General features: G+C 35.9%; 1 protein-coding gene across 4 annotated transcripts in view; it reads right to left on the reverse strand.

Annotated features, from left to right (window-relative positions):
• SLC16A7 (solute carrier family 16 member 7) overlaps positions 1-26,089 on the reverse strand; it is an 80,222-nt gene that overhangs the window by 30,192 nt on the left and 23,941 nt on the right. For 3 of the 4 annotated variants that reach the window (XM_071423533.1, XM_071423534.1, XM_071423535.1), the window contains one exon: positions 3,299-3,541. In XM_071423533.1, the coding sequence (XP_071279634.1) occupies positions 3,299-3,512 (214 nt within the window). In that variant the 5' untranslated portion in view covers positions 3,513-3,541. Of the gene's footprint in view, positions 1-3,298; positions 3,542-10,710; positions 10,733-26,089 lie in introns of those variants that run through there. The other variant, XM_071423536.1, reaches the window with a different exon arrangement.

Below are 26,089 nucleotides of genomic sequence, written 5' to 3' on the forward strand. Positions count from 1 at the left end.
TTCATACACATGCAGGAACACAGATTGTGCTGTCAGGATAACTCAACTAATTCCATTTTATCCCAGCTTCTGTCCTCCAGTAACAAAAGTCTGGTGGTCCCAATCTCAGTCCCTTGGGTGTAGGAATCCATCACAAAACCATCACCCTTAATTTAATGCAATTGACAGTCTCTGCTCAAGAGAGGCAGAAGAAGGAGTTACCATGGAGACTGAACGACTGCTCTTCTCCAGAGGATGCTTTTATCAAGCATGGCCTGAACAGTAGAGCATGTGCAATACTTGTAACCTTAATCACATCACTGGATCTTGCTTTTTGGGATGCCTTTTTAGTAAACTCTAACAGACATCAAAAGGTTGGGGGGGTGAGGGAAGAAGGAAGAGAGAGCTTAAGAAAACAAACAAGCCAACCCCCAAAACACAACAGAAAATAGTAAGAAACTGCATATTGTGCCAGATTGAGAGAGAAAATTAGTTTCATATTGATTTGATTTATCAGATTTGTCACCTCTGCCTGGTGCTTTCCTAACAGGGTGAATGCTGTGCTTGACCTATTTGCTGGAATTAACCAGGACTGCAGGAGACCATATGGATTGCCAGATGGTCTGCTATAATTTAATGCCATTTATTCTAAGTATGAAGTAAGTGATAAATATAATTAACATTCTTTTAGCTCCTTACTGGAGCTTTTTACTGAGGCATTGAAAGGTAAGTTAATACCTTGTTGCAGAAACACAGATGCCAGCTAATTACTGCAAGAGGCTGCAGCCTCCAAAGCAAAAAGTGTCTGCACAGAGTCTAACTTATTCACTGACCCCACTGTGATGATTAATAGGTTGAATGTTAAGCTGTAATGAGGATGACAGATCGTAGATGTTTTCAGGTTACCTTCATTAGTAGCATGATGAACAGTGTTCATTGCAGGTGCACATATCACACTTCCTAGTAAACAACGCACCTTGTACTTGTGGCCTGAACGTGTATTTCACATTACAGCACATCAAATGTGAAAGAAGAATCAAATCACCTTTAGATACTAAAAACAATGAAGTGATTTCCTTCAGAAATGTTTTTCCGGATTGCTATTTCATATTCTGCCAGTGATTGTCTAAATGGCCCAGTTATTAGGAAGTGGTCCTAGAGAAGCTTTGGCTTCAAAGAGTGTTTATATCAGGCAGGGTCGTCACTCTCAGCAATTTAAAACCAAGAGTCTGTAACAAGATATCTAAACAACTCTGCTTACTGTTCCTGTGCTGATAATCTTTGTAGTAAATGGGGTAGGTGTCAGCAGAATGAATAGCAAACAATTTTGTAGTTTTTAATGTCAATATAGAAGCGCAGTTAGTAACTGGTAATTAGAACAGTCAAAGAAGTACTAGAGAAAAGGCAGAAATACTTAATCTTTTGTATTTAATGGGAAAAGTTGTGCACATTGAACCTCACGGATAAAAATGACCACAGCGAAATGTCCTGGTGACCCTGGGTGAACTTTGACCTGACAGAAATGGCATAAATGAAATGCTACGCAGAGAACACAACATAGCAGCACCTGCACCATAGAGCAAACCTGCTTCACATTGTTAAAGGAGCTCAGGATCAGCAAGTCACAGCGTACAGAAAGCAGAAAAATTATCCAGCTTTTCAACACCTGTTATCTTCCCATACAGATGGGAAGATGGGTTCAACACTTGTTCAGAGGTTTCCACAGTTACACAGGTACAATCCATAGTGCAAGTACTGATGCACCCTTAAGAAAGTGCTCCATTAGAGGGGACTTGAATGTGAGGAGATATACCCTCTTTCACTCCACTCTTGAATGCTTCAAGTTATTTCTTCACCTGGTGAATTTTGGTGAATTCACTTGACTATTGTTGCTGGCTCTATAAAATCCTTTAAATTTCTCCACCGGCTTGTGAGGAACTCAGAATTTTCTATTAGTATACGAATAAAAATAGTATCAAAATATGTCAATAGCATACTTTTGTTGATACAGATACCATTTGTCAAGACATCTTCATAAGGTCTCTGTGACTGACAGAATTTGAAAAAAGATCCATTTTTCCATCCCATCAACTGAGGTGAAAAAGCTAATGCACCAGATGGTAGTCAGACAGGGAATAAGAGGTAGTTGGAGAGAGCAATCCAGATAGCCTGATCCTCTTTGTAGGCATGCTCCTTACTTCCCTGACTACTAAGTAAGGTAGGGCCATTAATGTGTCAGAGTTTAGGGAGAATGAAATAAGAGATAAAAAAACTACCATGCTGGAAATGACACTTTATTAACCCTTCAATAGATCATTTGCTGGACCTGACAACACTGTACTTCACTGTTACACAAACACCACTTCTGAAAAATACTGGAGCAACACTCTTCAGCGATTAAAGAGTTTCAGTATCAGTATGCTATCAGCACAGTGTTTTCAGTCTCTATGTCTGTACATTCACACATATGTACATATACATAAACACACGTTTGTAAATGTATGCATTTAATTGCTTCATCAGTGCAAATAGTCAGATGCTCCACGTGGTTATCTCTTAGCATTAAAAGAAAGGGAAATACCAGATCTGTTGCCTGAATTAACATGATTCACACCTTTGAACTGTCTAAGTGTTTTGCCTAAACAGCAGCTAGCACTCACCAATACTTAAAGGATAAAAAAATTCTGATAAAATGAAGAAACCATGCAGAATTTAACAAGTTAGTCTTTGGAGCTGATAGACACAAAGCCTGTCAAAGCAGATCTGACACTTAGTTCTTAAACATAGCTTTATACTTTAAAATACTTTTACATCTGTCTTGTTCTTTACTTGCTAGCTTGCAAGAAGAAAGGTATCAGAGAATTTATGTTCCCTGTTCAATCCCAAGAATAAGATTGTCTGCCTGTTAGCTGTCATACATATGGCATGTTTGAAACATCACTCTCAGGACAACTAAGGACCAGATGTAAACCCTTGTCTACAGAGGAATACCAGTGCCTCATGAATGAACCCTCGTTGCCATAATAATTTTCTGTGATTAAGCTTCATCATTGGGTATACTGAGAAATCTCACCAAGTCAGTGGAAACTGACCAAATTTACTCCTAGACCCAGAAGAAATTATTTGGGCAATGATTTGTTGGGAAGTTATACTCTTAAAAATTGTGAATTTAGGGAAAGATTGCAAAATATTTTTGTATTCAAATTACTTGAATCTTAGGTAGAGGAACAAAGAAAAGGCCCAAAGGGAAAAAATGCTTTAAGCCCACATGAAAAAAACAACCAAGCAAAGTTATTTACTAATTTCAGGAATGTCTTACCTCCTGCATACATGACAGCAAGCATTATTGATGATATCCAAGCTATCTCACTATATGATGTGTGGAAGATCTCTTGTATTTCTTTGAAGAACACTGTGATGGCTTTGGGGAAGGCATAGGAAAATCCAATGGAGATAAAAGCCCCAAAGACCACAACCCATCCCCAGCCTCCATCAGGAGGTGGGTAATCTGGCGCTCCTGTTGCAGGTGGCATTTTTGGTCTCTGTCTCTTCTCCAATTAGACTGAAAAAAAAAAGGAAAGAAACGGATTGTCAAATTTTTTTCATTTTTTCCATATCAAACTATGTTATTCAATAGTCATCTGCAGGGAACATAAAAACCCTTGGAGAAAAAGATCAATTGCCATCTTTCATGGGACCACAGAACAAGAGTACCTGATTTTAGAAGCAAAAGCTGTTTTGCAAAAAAACTTGTGGCAAGAATATTTCCAATAGCCTAGTCAATATGTTCCAACTGTTAAAAATCACTCATCTCAGTCACTGAAGTTGTATTTGCAATTAGTCACTTATTGCAAAGTGACTTGTTTGTGTGGGTTAATTTATGTAGCTCTACAATCTACACAGTGGAAAAGAAACAATTTGAAAAAAGTTACACCTAAATTATAACTAAATGCTATAAATAAGTGTTAGTGAGATTTATTGGTACCGCAGCAAAATCATCATCAACAACAGAGAGGAACAAATCGCGAACATCTGAAAAGCAGAGATCTAAGCAGAGATTTAAAATTCCCTCTGTATCCATAAAATAAATATGTAATATTAAAATTCCACTTTTTACTCTTAAGATTTTGATATTTTGATGTTGATATAACTTGCAGGAACAAGGTGGAGCTTGATGGTATTAATTTTGCTGTTTCCACATATTAGAAGACATCAGGAAGCTTTCCACAGTGCTTCTATAATTTTGAATTGATCTTAAGAGCTGCCACCAGAATGATAGTTTACAGAGGTTCTAAGAGGTGTAGCCAACACATTCAGGCAGCTCAAATCCACACAAAACTTCTGAGGCCTGAAATAAATTTCATATTGCTAACATCATCCTGATATCTAAAACCTTACTTTTTTACATTCTGCATTAACTTTTTTAGAAAATATGTAGTGGTGAAAATCTGTTTTTTATTTCTGAGATTTTTTCCACTAACAAATCCGGTTATTATTAAACACTGAACTGGAGGTTTTTTTCAACCTACACATACAGTATGAACTGCAAATTCTTCTTTCCTCCCCGTTTCTTTCTTGGGCATTTAGGCAACTTATTACTCTTGATTGGTCTCCTGCCATACTAGTATTGAAAACTGTTGATGATAACAGTGAGTAGGTTGCTGTTATGCTTATGATTACCAGCAAGCCTCTCCATGATTTCTTCTGTGCCACTTACAGCATATTCCAATTTCTCACAGTAAACTGCATTAGCAGTGGGAGTGAGATGATTACTTTAACAAAAATGAAAAAAACCCAACTGTGTCAGCTTATACTTATCTCTTGGGATAGTGCCTGGAGTACTTTTAGGGTAAATGCCATGTAGCACTGCATGCAATATATGCCACAAAACAAGCAAAATATTGTTTTTAGGATTACCTATTACTAGGCTAGCCCTGTGATAGAAACCCAGCGTACTTTTGATTCTCCAGTTCACTGAAGCTGACTGTAGACATCAGCTACAATCTCATATAGCTGGCACACCACTGGGGAAAGCTAAATCAATGACTAAAACATCAGGTTTTTAGGCAAAATTTTAAAAGCCCAGGTAGTTTGGCTTCTGCACCATATAACTGAGATTTCCTGCTGGCAGCAGTAGATATCTCTTGCTCTGTACACAGAGCATATAAATCTATTTATATGCATGTCCAGAAAGAACCTCTGGTATGTACTTTGTTTCTGGTTATCCCAGTCTCAGTTTAATGTTAGTTCACTGAGAAAGCTCAGAGAGGAAAACCTGGGCCTGTCACTAGAACAAGTTGGACAAACAGAAACAATTCTGGTTGCTGAGACTTAACTTTTTGAACACTGTTAAACACTACTTTCTTTCTGTGAATAAAGATCCATTAGAAGGAAGAGTATCTCAGAAAGCCCACTGTAACTTAGAGCACAAATAAAAATGATCAACTGCCTGTTCAAGAGCAGAAAAACTCAAATTTGCCATAAAAAAGCAGAATTCTATTTCTGAGTTGAGTGGAAGTAAAGAACAAGAGTTTGCCATCTATCCCATAAAAACTGTTGTTCTGCTCATCTGAGAAAACTTTTGGTTGTTTAATGAAAAAAGGTTAACTATTGTTTTCTTACACTTCAAAGGCTTGAGCATATTTGTTTTCATATTTAATATTCACATGACAACACTTCTATCGCTATTATGAATTTTTGGGATGGCAAACAACATCAACACATTGCTCTTCATAAAAATGGAAAGGGCTTATCAATTTACTGAGGAAGCACTCCTTTTCCTAAAAATTATACAAAAGCACTTTGAAAAATCACAGCCACCACATTAGCTAAAAGAATGCTGAAGTTTCCTGAATGTCACTAATAGTTTGGAGAGATCCCACTATATCCACCCCTTTAGGATAGAAGAACAGGCTCTGACAGTTCAGTGCTTTCCTCCCTTTAAGAACTTCACAGTAAATTACAGGAGCATTAAGGAGACAAGCAAAGGGGCATTGGCTGCTCCTGTGCCTTAGCCTAGAGGCAAGCTGGTGCAAAGGCCACTGCATGGTCCTGCCTGCCATCCTACAGTGGGCATCATGCTGTCACAAAGAAGAGCCTGGATCATAGTATCTCACACCTCCTGTTTATTCCACAAAGTAGAGCTAAGAATAGCTTCCCTGATATTCCTTTATGATCATCATGGCCAATATTAGCTCCAGTCAATGAAAGGGGAAGAGGAAAAAAATAACAAATACATGTTTGTACCAAGGTGAAAATAAGTGTTCATTTTCTCACAAACATTAAATCCAACATCTCACACATGCTCAGGACCTAAAGTGGTATTCTCCTGTAAAATCTGCATTTAATGTCCTGCTGCAATTCCTGAAACTGAATCCCTCCTAAAGAAGTCTAACCCATTAATATACCCAGCTCTAACCTAAGCCTAACTAGTAATATTTGAGTAATATAGGTAGTATTATGACAAGTGCAAAATCCATCAGCAACCAAAAAAACCCAGGATTTTACATTAGTAGACACAAATGTTGATAAAGGAAGAAGCAAAAGATGGAGGAATGAAGCAGTGATAATCAAAATGCCTTTTCAGAAACTCCTATAGGTTATTATGGGCTGTGAAGAATAAAAAGAAATATGGCAGAAATCCTAAAAACAAGCATGTGTGATGATGTTCACGTGAAGGACACAGTACCAGACCAAAATAAGAAAAAAAAAGAAACAGAACTTGAGTAAATAAAGATCACCACCAGTGTTCTTAGTCAGTCATATGAATTCTGTCATGTGCTTAAAGCTAGCAAGAGAGCATTGCTGGTACCTATGCCTTTATAGGCAAGCAGTGGGCAAGGAACACGGCCTGCCCCCTCCCAGGGAAACAGCAGGGGAATAGTGACTGGAGTGGGTCCTGAGTGAAGCCATCAATCTCACTTCTTGCTGTCAAATACACAGAGATTCCTCAGCCTTTACATGTCCTGAGTCAGATGTGCACAAGGATTTTCTCCTAAGCTCTTTCTAGTTCCCTGTATAAATCCCATCTATGCAAGCACTGAACAAGAATGCAGTTTACTGTGATAGGAGCTGCATGCATCTGCTGCCAAATAGTAGGAGAGAAACAAGAGGACACTTTTATAACATATGATAAGCAACATTTTTATTGCAATTTTCATCACATTTGAACTTAATTAGGAATATGAGAACTAGTGAATAAAAGAGAGAAAGAAGAAAAAGGAAGGAGGAGGAAGGGGAAAAGGATAGATGTGAAAGGAAGGAAAAAAGGGAGAAAGAAAAAAGGAAAAAAGTAGCAAGCAAGCAAGGTCAAACTAAGAGCAAATGCTACAAACAAATAATGTATCTTGATACCATGCATTGTAGACTTCAGTTGCAATCAACCTGTTCAAAGTGCTCATGTGCCTACCAATGCTTCATTAATATTCTGCAGTTGCCAGCTGCCAGAATCAGCTATCAATATAACAGCTTGTCAAAGACCCTTCTGAGAAGGGTTTATATTGTTCTCTTGTTTACTAAGACTCTGATTTTACTGGGAGTTTTAGTTTTGTTTTTCTACAAAGTTAAAGAAACTGTTTGTTTTACTGCTTGCATTTTGTCTGCCTTGTCCTTAATGTGCCCCATCACCACTTTACTCAGCAGCCACATGTCCCAGAGTATAAGAACTGGCATGTGAAAAATCTGTCCCCAGCTGCTGTTAGGATAGTAGAAATACTTTGCATTTGTGTACTGCCCTCCAGTTCCAGACAGTAAGCCAAGAATTGCAAAAAGCTTTGCAAACTTGAGCAAAATCAGTCTTATAACATCCCTGTGAGGTGACTGAGAAATATAATCCACTTTTAGATGTGGGAAACAAATATGATAACAGACTGAGTGACCTAAGAGTGACCTAAGTCTCATGTCCTAAGATCAGTGTCAGAGCTAGCATATAGACTAATGCCCAAATAAGATGTGAGTTATGATTGAGATTTTTAAATATGTGTGCATTTTAGAATCTCATTACGTAGCCAATGCAGATTATTTGCACTGCTTAATGCTAGAGCTAGGAGCTCAGGTGGGGTACAATGTTTGCTTTATAGGTTTGAATAGTCTGTTGCTCCAACTTACCCTTAACACATGTTAATTACACTGCTGTATTTGAAATAAATTACTTAGAAGCATAGAAGCATTACATAGAAGCATTAGAACATAGGGAGTTAAGAATTATACTCTTATCAAAGATCCTTGCTTAAATGCTGTAAGATTTTCCATTTTCATTAACCCCTCTTTAATGAATTCTAAGCAGGATTGCAGAATAGCAGGTAACATCTCATCAAATGGCATTGCCTCACCAACTTCTATGAGTTATTGTCACAATCTTGGGAACAATTTTGAGCCTTTGAAGAAAAATGTATCTTGTTAGTTTTGTGAGAAGGCTTTGCTCCTACTTGCGAGGTTGTTTTTTGGTTTATTTTTCTGAAGAAAGGGAAGATGTGCAAAAACTGTAAGGTAGCAACAAAGTCTGTTCTCTGCTTTTAGTTCTAACTACTCAGATCTGGAGGCAAAGTAGCTCCTAAGGAGCTCTGGTACCTAGCCTTAAAGAACAGGTTAATTATCCTGAAACGGGAAAATAGTCTCCTTTTTGTCTGTGTTCAGAGACTTAAGGGGTATGTGATAAATAAAACCCAGGGAGATGAAAGAAGCACTCATAGTCGGAACTCACAGCCTTTTTTCCACTAGGGCTTAATCTTCAGGACAAATATACCCTGTGTGAGACCAAGACTACTAAATTGTGCCCAGGCTAGACAGCATTTCAGAAAGATGTTGGGTTTTGTAAAGTTTCTCCTACAGGCTTGAATCTAAGGGTCATGTCTGTAAATGCTTTCCAGACTTCTATGTGACAATAAAATAACTCACATATAATATATTACATTAAATTGTACTTACAGGCCTAACATTAGAGTTTGCTACTCTTGCTAAAAGTCTAAGCAAAAATAATCCCAAAATCACCATTGTTACTTAAACCTATTTCACTTCGTTCTTAAAAATATATCTACAGGTATTTTAAGTCTAAATCACTAGCTTATTGAGAAACAAAAAATTTTGCTTTTTCTTGAAGAGCAGATGAAGGAATTAGTTCTAAATATCTGTATCCATGAAATAAATATGTAAATATTTGCAGTTCAGAATCAGTATTGTTGTGTACTTGTCATCCCACTAAATCAGTAACAAAACAAGTGCTTGAAGCAGTGTGGGAACATGAGAGCCCCTCACACATCCAAGGCAAACATGCCTTGAGATGCAAATCATTGTGCCAACTGTCTAGGAGGTTGGCAGAGGCAGGCTCCATGGAGGGAAGCAGAAAAGAGGGGAAAAGCTCATGCTGTAAGATAAAATTAAATGAAAAATCCCCATAACTTTCTTTCTTTTTAGGGTCTAGCATTTCAATGGACTGATTCTTAGGAACAGCATCAACTGGGCTGATGACTGGAGTTACAGCAAAAACTGTTTGCTGAGCTATACTAGGATAATCACAGATCTGAGCTCCCAATGGCTGTGGGAATATTCACAGAATATGCTGAGTTGGAAAGGATGATCAAGTCCAACTCTTAGCTCTGCACGAGACACCCCAAGAGTCACACCATGCACCTGAGATTTTTGTGCAAATACTACTTGAACTCTGTCAGGCTGGTGTTGTGACCACTTCCCTGGGGAGCCTGTTCCAGTGCCCAGCCACTTTCCATGTGAGGAACCATTTTCTAATATTCAACCTAAACTTCCCCTGACACAACTTCAGGCCCTTCCCTCTGTCTGTCACTGATCACCACAGAGAAGACATCAGTGTCTGCCCCTCCTCTTCCTCATGAGGAAGTTGTAGAGCACAAAGGTCCCTCCTCGGTCTCCTCTTCTCCAGGCTGGACAGAGACCAGGTGACCTTGGCCACTCCTCACACATCATCCCCTCAAAGCCCTTCACCATCTTTGTTACCTTCCTCTGGACACTCTCTAATAGCTTAATGTCTCTTTTATATTGTGGTGACCAAAATTGCACACAATAATCAAGCTGAAGCCACACCACTGCAGAGTGTATTTGAAGGTATTATTCAGTTTGACCAAGAAGAATTCCTTTCTTCCTCTTAGAAGACTCAAAATAGGATTACTGACACAGAAGTGAGTCCTGAAAGATACTACCCTATAAAAAGCAAAAACATATAAATTACACTGTTAGTGTAATTAAAATTCCATTTGCTCTACAGCCAAAAGTTATTATTAAGTCAGTAACTGAAGTGAGGTTTTTTACAGTACTGGAACCTACATCTGGGAAAATTATATTCTAAGTATACTGGAGTTATTACATTATTGAAATCAGATTTGGAGCATTGCTGAGTCAGTAGTGAGATGACTAACATAAACTTTCAAAACTAATATTAATGCAGTATTGATAATTAATTTGATTTTTGTTGCTGGGTTTGTTTTTTTAGTTGTTTTTTATTTTAAACTTCGTATTTTGTACTACTACATTCTCCTGGGACTCCATTATCTGCATTCACAGTCACAGTCATGAGTTGGACTTCTATTCATCATCTCTTGTGTTACTACATTTTTCCACTGTTTTTAAGGGAAACCTATATGACTGGCTTACTCTGGATGACTAAACATGTACATAGCTAGAGTTAAGTGAAATGAATTCCAACCAAAGTCATTGCAATTCTGTTCTAATTACTTCAAAAAGACAGTCAATAGAATAGCTAACCTAAAGAGGTTGTCACTCCGCCCAAATTGAAGTGCACTGAAATGAACTGTTGATGGCTAAATTGAAAATGCCAGTGATCCAGTCTGAAGAATTAATCAGATTTAACAATAAGTTGACTGAAGTTGATGAAAAATTCTGCAGACCTGAAAAAAACAAACCACCAAACTAATCAACTTTTCAAAAAAATCCAAACCAAAACTTTCTTCTGCCATTAAATAACTAGTTTTAATAAGCTCAGCTAAACCCTTTATAAGTCAAAGTCTTAGCTCCCTACACTACAAGAGTATTGATAAAGTTATTAATTAATTTCTAACCACTCTTAACTTCTAGCGCTTCTCCCTCATATTTAAGTATGGTGGTTACCAGGCTTGACAACTTACAGATGTTTGATATTTTAACTCTTTTTAGACCAATATTGAACAATATTGGTAACATTAGCCTTTCAACTACGTCAGCACACTCATCTTCTCTAAAACTCACACTGAATAAATGTTTTAAAAATAAGACTTCCCAGAATAACAGAAGTCATGTAAATTTGGAGCTATTTGTTTGATATGCATTTGAAGAATTCTGATGTTTGGAAGGATTGAGTTATAGATTCATGCAATTGTAATATTTTATAAATGGAAGAACTAAGGTTTTAAGTCAGTGTTAATGGAATTATCTGCACAGCTGTTGATCATTGCTTGAAAAATAAATAGCATAATCTTTCTAAAGCGGCAGATTTTCCATTATCAGTAATAATGGATATTCATTTTAATACCATTCTTTCAATACTAAGCTGCAGTAAAAAATATCAATCATGGGAAAAGCTAGCCTATTCTTAGGCTGCACCACTAGTTAACATTTTCAAAATCTAAATTTTTATCTTTTTACGTAAACATGTTATTTGGAAGTGGCAATATTGAATTCATTTATTGCTGAAGATAATGCTCACATTCATCTATGAGCTGAATATTTGGCATTAGGAAGATGCAATAGATTACAATTAAAATTCTGCTGATACTAAATTTTGTAAACTTTATAAAAGATACTCTGGGCTCTTGTGATCAGAATCTAACCCTGGGCTGTCTTCTCTGCTCCAGTATTATGGCCCAGTGTACTTTTTATGTATGTCCTATCACTCGTTTAAATCCCAGCCCAAAAGAATCATCTCTCACATACTGGGAAAATATTTTTCTTCTATCCTCGTGCAACACATGACTCCCATGGGTGGAAATAGTTACTAATGTTTAAGTCTCAGTGAAAACTACTTAGGTTATGTAATAGGAAGTAAACTGATCTGGATTCTGTTCCTGAGAGCATATGACAGGGAATATATAGCAGGCCAAGGCTGGAAACAACTCTGGACTGCAGAAGTTTATACAGGATTCATATTTCATTTATTCCTGCCAATGTGGAAACTGTTACCAGTTTAAGATATTTTTCTCTATTACTAATAAAATCGACAAATTTAGGAATGCTTCTGATGACATAGTCTTTTAGAAATGTGAACTAGGAAAGCTAATGAATTATAAATCCCTTTTTAGCAAAGCTACAGTTATCTTACTGTACTTTATAGAGAAATAAGTAAATAAGGCAAGAAGGAAAAGGGCAGAGTTATCAAAACTTACAATGAGGAAAAGACCTTTTAAAAGAAATTACCTGGGGACCACTGCATGTTGAAAAAAACAGCAAAACCTCTGCAATTCTGGGTATCCAGTATGAAAACCTCCCCAGAGCTTAGGTAATAAGGAAGAAACTGTTTAGTTAATATAGATTTTAAAAGTTGTGTGAGAGTAGAGGAAGTAAGCCATCTATTTGTCTGAAATAAAACTAAAAACATATAGATAATTGAAACTGCAAAATCCAATTGATTCAACTCTGCCTTTAAAAGCTTGATGTGTGAGCTCTTTCTGCCAGCAAGAGTTAAAATGGGAGCCACCGATTCAAAACACATTATAGCCAAAACGTAAATTAATCCAAAAGTCATTCTGGAATTACTAAAACATATTAGGTCATATATTAGGTTAGAAAACAGAAAGAGAGAAAGAGGGAAAGAAGAAACGAGAGAGAGAGAGAGAGGAAGAGAGAAAGAACAGATGAGCGAGAGAGAGAGAGAGAGAGAGAGAGAGAGAGAGAGAAAGAAAGAAAGAAAGAAAGAAAGAAAGAAAGAAAGAAAGAAAGGTTTTTCCCACTTATAGAATTGCGAAGAGATTAAACTTTTTATGCATTTAAAAAAAAAGCAGTTTTAGAACTAAATCAATGTGACTTTGCAAAACAAAGAGGAAGAATTTCAGAATGTCAACATTATTCTCACAGAGACAACCAAACAAAAGTTTTTTTCAAGTCAGAGGCACTAATTTTCATTAATTTTCATCTCATGACCAGTGATAGCCATGGCTCTGAAAAAGCAAAATTTGACAGCAAGTTATGCTCCCCTCTCCAACAGTTTCCAGTTCCTGGCAAACACATAATCACACAGTATCATGTCATTTATACTGACATGGTGCTTATGCTTGGGACCAACCAGGGGCCATACCTGAAGATGCACTTGCCATTTCTTAAGTGCAGAAATCAGATGCTAATAGCACCTTGAGGACTGTGCAGGGGACTTGAACTTCTCTAACCACCTACCATTACAGCTATGTCCAGCCCACTCAACTTTCTGTCTTTCTTATGCTGATATTTATGCTGGTAAGAGATCATAAAAGAAAGTCTATTCCTATTAAATAACCCACAACTTTGAGCAAACAGCTAAACAAATGGGGAGGCATACTTTTATATGGGACAGTGCAGTACTACACAGACACGCTTGCTATCTCTTGATGACTAAATGTGGCTAGTAGGAACAGAAGAGCTGTGTTAGCTCAGAATCCCATTGAGGGAACGTAGCTCTGTTTGAGTATCATGGCATGGTGCTATATAAAATAAGTACACGTATGATATTTATTTGTCCAGTCTGGAACATAATGATAAAAAATTCATTTGAAGTATGCACCAAAACTAACATAATTTAGGCAGTGGCAATGCTCTAACATAAACAAATACAGGGAAAGAGGAATTTGTGATTGTATTTGATTTCCATGGGAAGGAAGAGGATGTTTAATTACAAACTTACTATGTACTTTGTCCAAGTGTTAATGAGATGACCTGCTGGTGTATATACAAAACAACTTTAAAGACCAAGATGGTTTAATCAAATTCTGACACGTACTCCTCCATCCATTGTAAGAAATTGAGCATGGGGAGATCAAAAAACCTCTCTTGATTATTACAGAGGACACTTTTTTCTAACACAGAAAGTACACAACATCCAAAGTGTACAACATAATGCTGTACCTCTTAGAGAACAGTTCTATAATGCGACAGCAAAAACAATCTTCAATCAATTTCCGGCAAACTTTAGAACTTATCAACGGTTTTATGTAAATCTTATTGTTTATACATTATCACTTGTAACTTTTTTACTCTGCCACTTATTAAGTCCTCATAGAATACCCAGAATATATGCATGAAGCCCATGGTTCTGCTCTGGCACAGTGGCACTGAAATGTTTGATGCTTTGTCAATACACTCAAGGAGACGACCAACCAGTGAAGGATTTGTGAGAACTGCTAGACCTTCCTGAAAACCCTCCCATCTCATGCTGACATCAAGAATTTCTGAAAAATCTAGAAACCAAATTTTTCCCATTTTTTTGGTCCTATTTTCATTTTTGAGTCTCTATTTAATCCCAGCACTATGGATTTAAGTTAATACCATCTATTTTCCATTTCATTTATGATGAGGGAAAAAAAGCCTTCTGGAACATAAGCCTTTTTATCAGAACTTACCACCTATCTCAGCCTGGTATGAATGTGCTCCTTTCAAATGTTAAGGCGAGAGGAACTCTTTTTCTTACTAAGGACAATCCATAGGTCACTGCCTGGGTTGCAGACCCAAAAGGTAGACATGAAAACTGAAGCCCTGAAGTACCACAGCCTGTTAGTTATGGGATATGAACATGCTCATGCATTAGCTGTGTTTTAGCTGGCAAATGTCTCATGTCGCTTGACAGAGAATATGGGGTAGCACTGCTTCATTGCCCAAAAGCAACCTGATAAATCCACTACAAGATTCATTTTTGTTGAGTTATGCTAGACTCTTAACTGTGAAACTTTTCCCACATACCAAAGTGTTTTGATCTACATAACCCCTCTTTGCCAAAGCCATTCCTATGTAAACAGACTCACAAGCATCAGCTCTTAAATTTCTGCATCAACACAAGAAAAGCTTTGCACTTCAGATTATTTTTCTGCAAACTGAGATAACATAATACTCCTTATTAGTGAGAATCTAGAACAATAGAATTCAGACCCTCAAAATTTGACTATAATAGCTACATAGAAACTGTAGTAGAATTTACAAAAATATATAGCAAATGAGACAAGAAATATAAAGATCTCTGTGACATTTGCATCCTTGCAATTAGCAAAAGGGCACAAGAAAAATATTCACAGAAGGGACTAGTTAAGTCATATTTACCAGGAAGCTTAATAAATCAAGACTAAACCATATCCAGTGTAGGGCAACAAGCACATCAATCTAAGAAATGAGTCTGTTGTCCCTTTCAGGACAGACATTTAATCAGTTCAGGGGCAAAACACTGAGTTGTATTTTTCCTTGTAAAAAGCAGATACATGTACACATTTGGTTGTTCATGAACTCTGCTGAAGGCCCATGTACTCATAGGAGTTTAGACAAACTTTCTAAATGCAAAATTGTTTGCAACACATGTACAGCACACTCCATACACCTATTCATTTTGTCTTGATAACAAGACAAAGAAGTGGTAGTGGAGTTGTGTAAATCTCAAGGTTTTTCCTTGAAAAGCAATACAATGCTGGGATTCAGAGCCTGAGCATTACAGTCCCCTGAAGGCCACTTCCAGTCTTCAAGGCAGTAATATTCTTCCTTGTGTACAAAACAGCTCTGGAGTTCGTATGTTTTTTCTAAAGCCCTTAAAGACACATATTTGAATTATTTTCACTGAAGTCTTAAACTATTATCTACCTATGCATAGGTATGCATAGACTATGCATACACTTCCTATACGTAACCTTTCACATACAGCCCAACTGACTTCAAAGAGGAGTGAATGGATTTGAACTCCATTCATGTTTTATTTAGCTAGATCCTTTCCCAGTCAATAGCTGCAGATGAAACAGCCACCACCTCCTGGGATGACTGGGTTTAATTACGATTTTGTTCCTCTGCAGATTCTTCTCCAAACACGCTTTTCAATATTTCTCTTACTTCTCAAAATATTACTAGACACACTGTGAGGTGTTCCTGAGGGGAAGTTGTTCTTGTAATCTGATTCAAGCATAAAATCTATTTTCTATTCAATCCTAGCATTATTATTTCAGTTTCATTATATTTTTCAATTTGAACATTAAACATGGAATTTGGGTTTGTCCTTTTTCTTTTCTTCCCTTGAAGCTAAGCATTGTGAGATTCATCACTCAACAAAACGTTTATATAAAAAAAGAAACACTGATTAAAACAAACTCTGCTCTAATTGGCTCCAAATAAATCTGTATGGCTTTTATGTATAGAAGAAGCATGGGTTGTTTCTTTCCTTTTTCCCTAGTATAACTGACTGATTCAAAAATCATGTCTGTAGAATGCCACATGCATTTATTGCACCCTTTACATGATGAAAGAAGCATATGATGGAAAAACATATTTGAGTTGGGGGTTTGTGCGTGTGTATATCAGGAAATGCTACAAAGTATGTAGATGATAGTATCTATGGAATGACATTTCAATGCACAGAGTTTTTTATTTGGCCTTTGTAGGAAAAAAAGTGACTGGCCCCTGCATAATAAAGATGACTGTTGAAGATGCAGCACTGATAAATCTTGAATTTTTAGGAAGAAGGACAGTAATAGAATGTACAGATTGCCAGAGCAAGTATCAGAGAGGAAAAAGATGAAGTAAAGAGTGTTGTTTTCATCTTCAAAATGTGAATAAAGCTATAACTCCTCTGCAAAACAAAACAGGATTTTGAGATGGGAGCACATGAGACGTTATCTGGCTCTGGCTATTTGAGTATTTCAATTGGCTCTGCCCTCTATCTGTTCTGCATCAGACCCAAACCTGCTGTGTAGGGTTAGCTGAAGTCTTGAATACATTTCCAGTTCATATACATTAACAAAGTAGCTATTATTAGTACCCACAAGAGCTGAGAATATTTTAAATGGTACAATAACATAAAGTACTCTTTAATTTCCACCAATCAAAAGAAAAGCATAGCCTTTTTTAGCAGCATCCCTAAATAAGACTTTTTCATATGCCAGTTCATATGTTTTATATGCCAGTTCAGTTTCGTTAAAAGGAAAAAAAAATAGAAATGCAAAGATGATGCACAAATCTGAATGTAAGTGAATAAAATGTTTTCTAATACAGACTTCTTCATTCACATTTCTAGAAAAGACAGAGTGGGGATTCCATCAGTACAATAACAGAGCGGAAAAGCAATAACATGTAATGCAAAAATCTGATTTTGAATGATGGCAAACTTCTAAGTATTTTTGATACTTTTACACCCCACATTTGAACATGTAGGTAAGTGTTGGTTTATGGATGTTTAGGTATCTACCTCCTGCAAAATAAAGCATGAGCACTCACTGAAGTTTAAAAACAAAAAGCTCCCTTGAACTTCATTCGGATTTGACAATTAATTCTGATCTGGAAGGCTGTCCCACACAAACAAAGATAAAACCTTTTTAAAACAGAACAGGTACTCTAATAATTGAATTGTTCTTAGATATAAAATTAATAGATTGAAATTTTGCACTTAGAATATTTATACTCTTATACTGAATTTGTACTATTGGAAAAGCCAAACACAGAGCTACAACACAGTTCTTAAAAAGAATACTTGACCAAAACTGTGACCAGAAGCACTGAAAGGAAACATCAATACAAACCAAACAAACAACAGTCTTGTCATATAAAGTTGAATGCCTTCTGTGATTCAGGAAAAAATACATAATACAAAGCAGTTCCTTTGAGGCACGTAGGACAAAAAACACATGTAAAGCTTAAGCAATACTTTAGTAGATTTAAGGCTAAGATTAAGACTGAGTGATTACTCATTACTTAGTGCTAAGCAGATGTATTTCAGACCAGTGGCAGAATGATCTAATGTAAATTTTTCTTTATGAATGTTCCAGTTCATCCTAATTTCTTAAAATATCAAGAAAAAATATCCAGGAAGAATATACTACATCTTTCTGCATTTTTCATTGCTATGAATTACTTCTAAGTAAGTTTTGGAAAAGCTCATTTTCTGAGCCTTGAGTCACTCATGTTCACCATCTGCAACACTTTTATATCATTCTCTGAAATTCACTGTATTTTGGCTTTTGCATGAAGAACGTGTCCAAAGTTCATTGAAAAATATGTTAATGCAGACACTGTGGAATTAGTTAGTGGCTTGTTTATTTGGTGATTATAATAAAAACATATTTACAAGTTAACACAGTTTGAAAGAAATCTTTACAAACAGTATCTTCCTCTAAAAACCTAAGAGAGAGAAACAGGACAATATCCTCTGTCAATAATGATTATATAATATCAAAAAATCACTCAAAATTGTGAAAATTACTTAGCCATAGTAATGATGTTGACATAGGCTAAAAAAAAGGTTGTACTTAGGCTTCCCTCATAATCACATAAGGAAAAAAATAACTTACCATTACATAGTTCACATTCCCAATAAATGTAAAAGTCTTTATGATTAACCTATGCACACCTACACCTTACTTCAATAATTTTTTTTGTCTGTTAACAGAGCAAAGTGGTGGTTTATTAACTTTAATATATCCTACATACCTGGTCTGATGTGAAATAATGTGCTGTCACCCTGCCATGTGCTGCCAAATAACTACAAAATCATTGGTAATTGCCAATAAAGCATTTGAAATAAAGTGCTTATTTAAGCACAACAAAGATGGCTCTAAGGCATATTTGCATCATGGGACTGACTTAAAATGGCTCCCTAACAATTCCAGATGGAGTCTTTATCCCTATCAATCACAAAGAAAAAATGTACTTTATTAACAAAGCATTATCCAAAACAGAATTATTATCTCCATTCCAGGATATTACACTTCACAGAAGAATGTACAGGTAAATATAATTTAATATAATATTTAGTTGTAGATTTTTGTTTTATCTGGATATCAATGCTGAGGAGCTGAAAGTGAAAAGTATGCAGCCCTTCCGAATTACAATGTTTATTTTATAAATAGCCTAATGTACCCAGCACAGGACACACAGAGCAGAGAGATGTACTAAGTCTTTGAAAGTGTATGTCAGTTCTTTCTTTTTGTAACATATTTCCACTCCAGTATGAGTTGATTGGTTTGTACTAAGTTGATTGACACATTTAATTCCTCCTTTTTTGAAAATTCTTGCTTTTTTATGGATTCCACTGTATTTATTCTTTTATCTTAATGATTAATTTTTCATTATCTGTACTTGTGAGTGTACCAATAATATTAAGTACACACCTGAAAACGTTTAATTATATGCCTGACTTATAAGCACAATCTTCCAATCAAGGCAATTACTTGGGTTTCTGGTGACCTGGACCCATTCTCTCAGACTGCATCAAAATTTTCTTGTATTTTTGGGCAAGACTTTAATCTCTCAATTCCACAAGGAGCTTAATAATGTGCATATATCCATTAGTATTTCAAACAAAACATTTAGGCTCAAGACCTTTGCAAGGTTATTGTTACAGTTGTCTAACTCCTGTAGAGGAAAGACAGTCACTTCAGGAAAACCTAAAGTCTACATATCCACCCCCAGAGTGGCAATTTCTCCTGCTTAGAGTACATTTTGTTAGTACTTGTATTTTTAGCAGCCAAAGAACATGAGAGCATTTTCTTCAAAATAGAACAATTTTATCAAGATCAACTGACAACGTCATCCTGAATAGTCTCAGAATTCAAATTCTCTCCTGAAAGGGAACAAATGTTGTCTAGAATCTTCTTGCATAGAAAGAGAACTTAAACATTAAGAAATGTCCTAATTATTGTCCAAGTTCTAAAAAAAAGGAACTACCTGTGTCACTTAACAAAACCAAGTGTGACACACTATTTAACACATAACCTCTAAAATGTAGAACAGTCCAGACCTAAAAAATTACCTCATGTTGTTTATTTCATATACCCAATGGGAGCAAAACATCCAGCGTAATAAAAGCTGGGGCATTTCTGACCATGCTAGAAGCAGAACTTTAGCCCTATAAGCCAACTAGGAAAAGAAATTTATGAGCCCTCACTATTATACAGCAGTTCTTTGAGGTTCTGGCTACTAGAGTTTATATATATGCTTATTTTTATTATCATATACCAAGCTTACATATGAAACATACTCCTTTCTGTATCAAACTTTATTATAGTGAATTAAACGATGAGATCTGGTCAAACATATCTCCAATGCAAATAGCAAACAAGACCATTCTCTCCAACTATGAAAACCTCACAGTTTAAGCGCTTCTCCCTCTCTGTATGTGTGTGTGTGTGTATATTATTGGTGTTGTTACCTTTGTTCTGGCCATTAATATATTGTCTATCAGCTTCTTCTTTCCTCATTCAGTTTTCAGTGAGAGCCTATGTATTCTATTTAATGAAGGGTCCCAAACACTGTATTATTTTTGCCCTTTGAAGCTGCCTTTTGCACAGATCACTGTCACAACTTACTTAACCTATCTGCATTTTTAAAGCGTTTATCACTGTGGCACTGCCACCAGAGTGTTGTCAACAATTAAAAAACAGCAGGCAGGCTGTCTGCAGGTAGACAGGGGAATCTATGTGTTCAGAATACTGTAAGACCATGAAGTTTCTCTTGAACAATCAAGGGCAACATAAAAAAAATGTTCTGCATAAAACTTTCCAAAATGAGAGTAGTAGAGGAGAATCCCGAATTTCACATTTTTTATAATGTATTTATTTTCCCTTATTAATGAAAAAAACATCAGTGTTTTGTTTATACAAATAACCTACCTCAATGGAGAAAAGGTTATTTCAGAAACTTCTCTCTCTTCCAAAATGAAATGAGATACAAAAGAAAATTAAAATAAAATAAAATCTACAAAAAACATGCAAACTTCCTCCCCTGCAAAAAAAAAATCATTAAACTCCCATTTTTTAATGCAACTTTTTCTTTCCATTTAGTACACTCATTTAAGATTTATAAATGCATATACTTTGCAAGGTGAACAAGTCTGTTTTTAGCTGAAAAAGAGACAAAAAAATCATTAGAGCAAACATTTCAGATGAGAAGTTTCAGTGATATGTGAAAGCATTGCGGACTAAAGCTAATACTCCAGTTTTTTAAAAAATATTCCCCTTTGTCTTCAGTACAAAAATATTCCCCTTTGTCTTGGCGATATCAATGCCAATCATATTTTTAATTGCAAGCAAATGAAGCCTAGTAGTAGTGTTAATTTGTTGACTGTATGCTAGCAACAGTCCCTCTGCTGCTCATCCCACATTATTTTTCCTAGGCAAAGAAATACATATTCTTGATTATTCTGAATACAACAGATTCCATCTTCAGCAGGCCAAGTGGAAATCCAATATTCAAATCATTCTACTGGAAAAATATGACATCTTGATTTTGAAAATCTGGAATAAAAATGTAGCAAGAATCCTTTCTTTTTATATATTGCAAATGAAAGAAGCAATCTGTAAAAAAGTCCACTGTTCATCCTGAAATCTCCTGATTTACTGGAAAAATTGAAATCAATGCTGGCTTTGGTGTTACACATCACTTAGCTGAAACTATACATGCAAAGTCCACATATTGAGCATTAATCAAGTTATTGCCTGTTTGCATCTTGCACCATGAGCAAGTCCTTCCTTAAAAGACACACACAGAGAAAGAGGAGCAGATTAGTATTTTTCTGTGCCAAAGTAGAATTTACTCATTAAAAAAAAAAAAAAATTACCATGAAAAAACAGGAAAGCATTCAGAGAGATTAGCATTGCATACATAACATTTTTTGAAGACTTGGTTTCTTCATCACATTGATCTTATTTAAACAGTCTCCTATTTCTCCAATATTTTAGTATTTGTGTTCACAACTCAAGGATCTCTCAGGAGGCCTCAGCTGAGATTTGGCACCACAGCATAACAAGGTCACCTTTTAGTCTCATGACCAGAGCTTTTGGTTCACCCTCATTGACCCTGCCTGTACTATATTCTGAGTTAAGTCATGCAAGGAGGTGGAAAGGATTATGCAAGAAAATGTGGGCAGGCTCAGCAACATGTATAAGCTTATGCACTTCTTAGAAAAGAAGCACTCAACTCTCCCCTCCCAGCATGGTTTGCATATCTCCGTTTGCATTTCTTCAGTTGCCATTTTCTTTCTGTCCTTTTCTAGTCAAGCCAGATACAAATCCTGTGCTTTCACACAAAATTAAAGGCATCTTTCTTTTCTACTCTATGGCACAGTCACAGGTATTTTAGAGAACTATTTGTGGCTTGCTGGCACCCTGAAGCACTTTTTCCAATAGCCATTCTCACCTCAGCTGACCAGCACAGAACAACATGCCATTTCTGGAGAAGAACTGCCGCGCCAGAAAGCTTTCAACTGTGAAATCATTCAACAGATATAGGAAACAATATAGCCAACTGGGCAAAACTGCTGGGTTTTATTTGAAAAACTTTATAAACACAGAATTTCAAGGATATTTATTAGTTGATACTTTCTTCATCAAGTGGTGAAACACTAGATTTAGGTAATTTTTATTCTCTGTAACAGTTTTCTTACTCTTTAATTTGTTTCCTGGCATCCAGCATATACCTAGTTCCTTCTTTACAGTTATCAGATTTGTTATTTCTTGCTAGAAATACAGATGCATTGGCCTCTCCAAAACAGTGCTGGCCAACAGAGTAGCATGAGCACAGCCACAGCTATAATGAAGAAAGCACAGCAGCAAAGTTGTTTTTTACTTTGAACAATCAGATCCTGAACCAAATTAGGGAGGAATATCAAAAGGAGTTAATAACTAGGGCCAGAGGAGAGCAATATCTACCATAAACCTTTTTTCCTTCCCTTGATTTCAGAAGTCTTAAATATAGGGCAGGGGGACAAAGAGGGTAGCAAACCAACCAAAAAAATTATGTAAAAAAAACTTTTCACATGCTTTTCTTCAGATTCTTTTAATAGCAGTGTCCAACAATTAAACTTATATGAAACCTGGGCTGTGGACTTATTTTTTCGCCAATATGTCTGAGACAAAAGTTATATGAAACATTAATGTTGATGACAAAGTAGTTGAAAATAAAAATTGAATAAAATAGGTAAACAGAAAAAAATCAATATTATTTTAAAACCTGTTGAATGAATTCTCCAGTTTCATTCTCTGTTTGATGCATGTTTGTCTCATCTGTGCATGCAAATGTTAAAAGAAGCTTCTCTAGAAAGAATATCTTACAACTGTTTAGGTTTCAATGAGGACTCTGAAATTATTTTTTAAATCAACTAGTTGTTTAATGAATCCCAATTTCTAGTGTTCAACTCATGTCATGCCAAAGAAAAGACTTATTTTCAGAAACTGTAGAAAACACATACTGCAAACTAACATGGTATAATTAGGATGTAAGGTAATAGAAACATGATTCCATGTATGCAAGACACTGAACAAGTATTTCAAAATTACCTCTTAAATCAGAAATCATTAAGTAGCAATGATGCTCATTTCACTTTCCAATTTCAAAACTGAAATTTTCATTTTAAGCATATATATGAAACTTAATCTTGATAATGCAAATTAAGAATAGGATCAAAGTATTTACTATCCAACACATTGTTTTATATGTAGCAAAACAAATTTAAGCATGTCATGAAGTAATTTAAGCATGGTATGTAGTATTTTTTGAAACATGAGCAAAAAGGAAAATAAAGCACAGTGAGAAACATTGAAAATTATGTTAAAGGTATAAAAGCAAATCATAGCCAGACTTATTTTAGTTCTGTTCCACACAAACCCAGATATAACACTGGGTATAATCCTGCAAAACCCGCTGCAGGTCTTCAAGTACAAAATTGTTCGCTGCTAAGAATAATTAATGATCCATCAAAAATGGTGTGGGAGTAAATTTTATACTAACAGGAAACATGCTGAACCACCCTCAGTTGCCTGAATCCAGACAAATGAACCAAGGTATGCTGTACTACAGCATGGCTTAAGAACAATTTTCCTACTTGCATGGTATGCCTGGGACAAATACAGCCTGAGGTTTCCAACAACAGACATGTTATTGTGGCAACTGCAGAGGGTAATAAAAGAAACCTTGTGAAAACCACATGTGACAAAAGTTGAAAGGAAAGTCACAGTAAATAATTGCTTCCCTGAATGTGGGCTTACTGATATTCTTTTAATTACTTTCATGACTGCTTCTTATTCTCTAGATTACAATAATTCTACAATGAAATTGTTTTTATTAACAGGTATGCACATAATGTTAAATGCTGAAATGAGAAATTTGTAAAGCAAGCTTGAGGCTCGAAGAATGTAGTGACATTTGATTATTATATTATTAGTTCATTATCCTAATCAGTTCATTATCCTAATGGACTTCATCCACACTTACAGGGCATAGGTAAGAAAAAAAGTTGGTTCTCTATTCATAAATATGCTGAGATGATCAAAAACTGAAAAAAGTTATATATGCCTTTGAGATTTCCAAGACAAATTTTATCCTAATAACTGTTTTAACAGGTAAGGTATTTCTGATTTTTAATACAGAGATGTGGAAATTTGATGCAAGAGAAATCAAGGTGAAAATAAATCAATAAAGAACAGGAGACAAAAAAAATAAAATAAGTACAAAAAATTTTTGAGGAAATGTGCTGATGTAACAACAGGTTATTTGCCACAGCTTTGTGGCAATATTAATGTAATGCAAATAACTTTTATAACTTGTAGTGCTTTCAACATTTCTTCCTGACATCTCCTCCCAAAAATACTGTCTATAGAAATCTAGCACTTCTAACGCTGGACATACCTTTTCAGTTCTGAACAGGGAGAATCACGTTTGTACTGCTCATACTGTACAACAAAAGAAAAGATTAACAAGTGGCTAAGTGCCAGTACCTAGGCACTTCTAAATCAGGCTACAGGTTAAGAAAAATTCTCTTTCCAGTTCATTATAGAGTCAAACATACTTCAGAAATAATAATACTCACCATGAAAAAAGAAAGCAGTGCTTTCAAAGCAAGTTCAGACACTGTCCTCATAAGAAATGAGGAAGTATTAGAAGTAAGCCCTCATGTGAAAGAACAGCTCTCTCTTGCCTGGCATTTTGAGATGCCACAATGAGGTATCTCACAAACCAAGATCTGGCTCACTAGTTTAAAATTACCCTCAGATTCATCAGCAATGGTTTTGTGTGATGCCCTATTATATGTGGCCATCAGGATACACACATAAGGATAGTTGTTCATACAGAAAAATATGTTCAACTTCTTAAATGCTATGGGTAGCAGGGAAAGAAGAATGAGGACTTTATATGTAGCTAAAAAACTACATTTCCCATGTAACATAACAAAATTAATGCATACCTACTTTTCTGTGAACTTCAGCCTGAATTGCCCTTCAGCAACGTGCTAGAAATTAGATGTTCCCCAAGAACAGATATCAACTGTTACCTCAGGTTTTAGAAGTGATTTGGTGCCTCATCTGATATAGATGCAATAACTACTGAAGCTGCATTCCTGTCATTGTTCTGTTTCACTGTGGTATGTATAATGCTTGTATTTGGGAAGGACTTGTAATTTCTCTTCAAATCTTCTCTTTCAATCCTACAATACCTGCCAAATATGAGCCTTACAGCATGATTTGATTGCAGGGCTAGCACAGGGCTAGCAGCACATTTTTCCTCCGTTTGCATCAACTGCTTAAATTACAGAAATTTTATTTTAGAACTAATGGTATTCTCCAATATATAAAATGTTTCTGCTTTGTCAGTCTGTTTAATCAGCATTACACAAGAATACTGGGCACTTGAGCCTAAAATTATGTATATCTGCATGCCATTTTCTTTTACTTCTATCACACAACTAATTCAGCTGCACTATGTGGCCAGATGTTAGTGCACACTGTTGATCTACAGCATTCTTGCCAACTTAAAAATTAATATCATGGGATAGTTTTGAACAAATAAAATACTTACCAAGGGACAGAAAACAACCTGTTTTATGTGAAGTTTGCAATGCATCCCACAACACTTTTTTTTTATAGACTGTAATTAATTTCAATATTTTCATACATTACGGAAAGTTTTCCTCATAAGTCAGAGATAAAATATTAAACAAAGATTTCAAGCCATT

The sequence above is a fragment of the Agelaius tricolor genome, unplaced genomic scaffold (assembly GCF_023055355.1).
Source record: "Agelaius tricolor isolate 1412-34295 unplaced genomic scaffold, bAgeTri1.0.p SCAF_3, whole genome shotgun sequence".
In the NCBI taxonomy this organism is placed as follows: Eukaryota; Metazoa; Chordata; class Aves; order Passeriformes; family Icteridae; genus Agelaius; species Agelaius tricolor.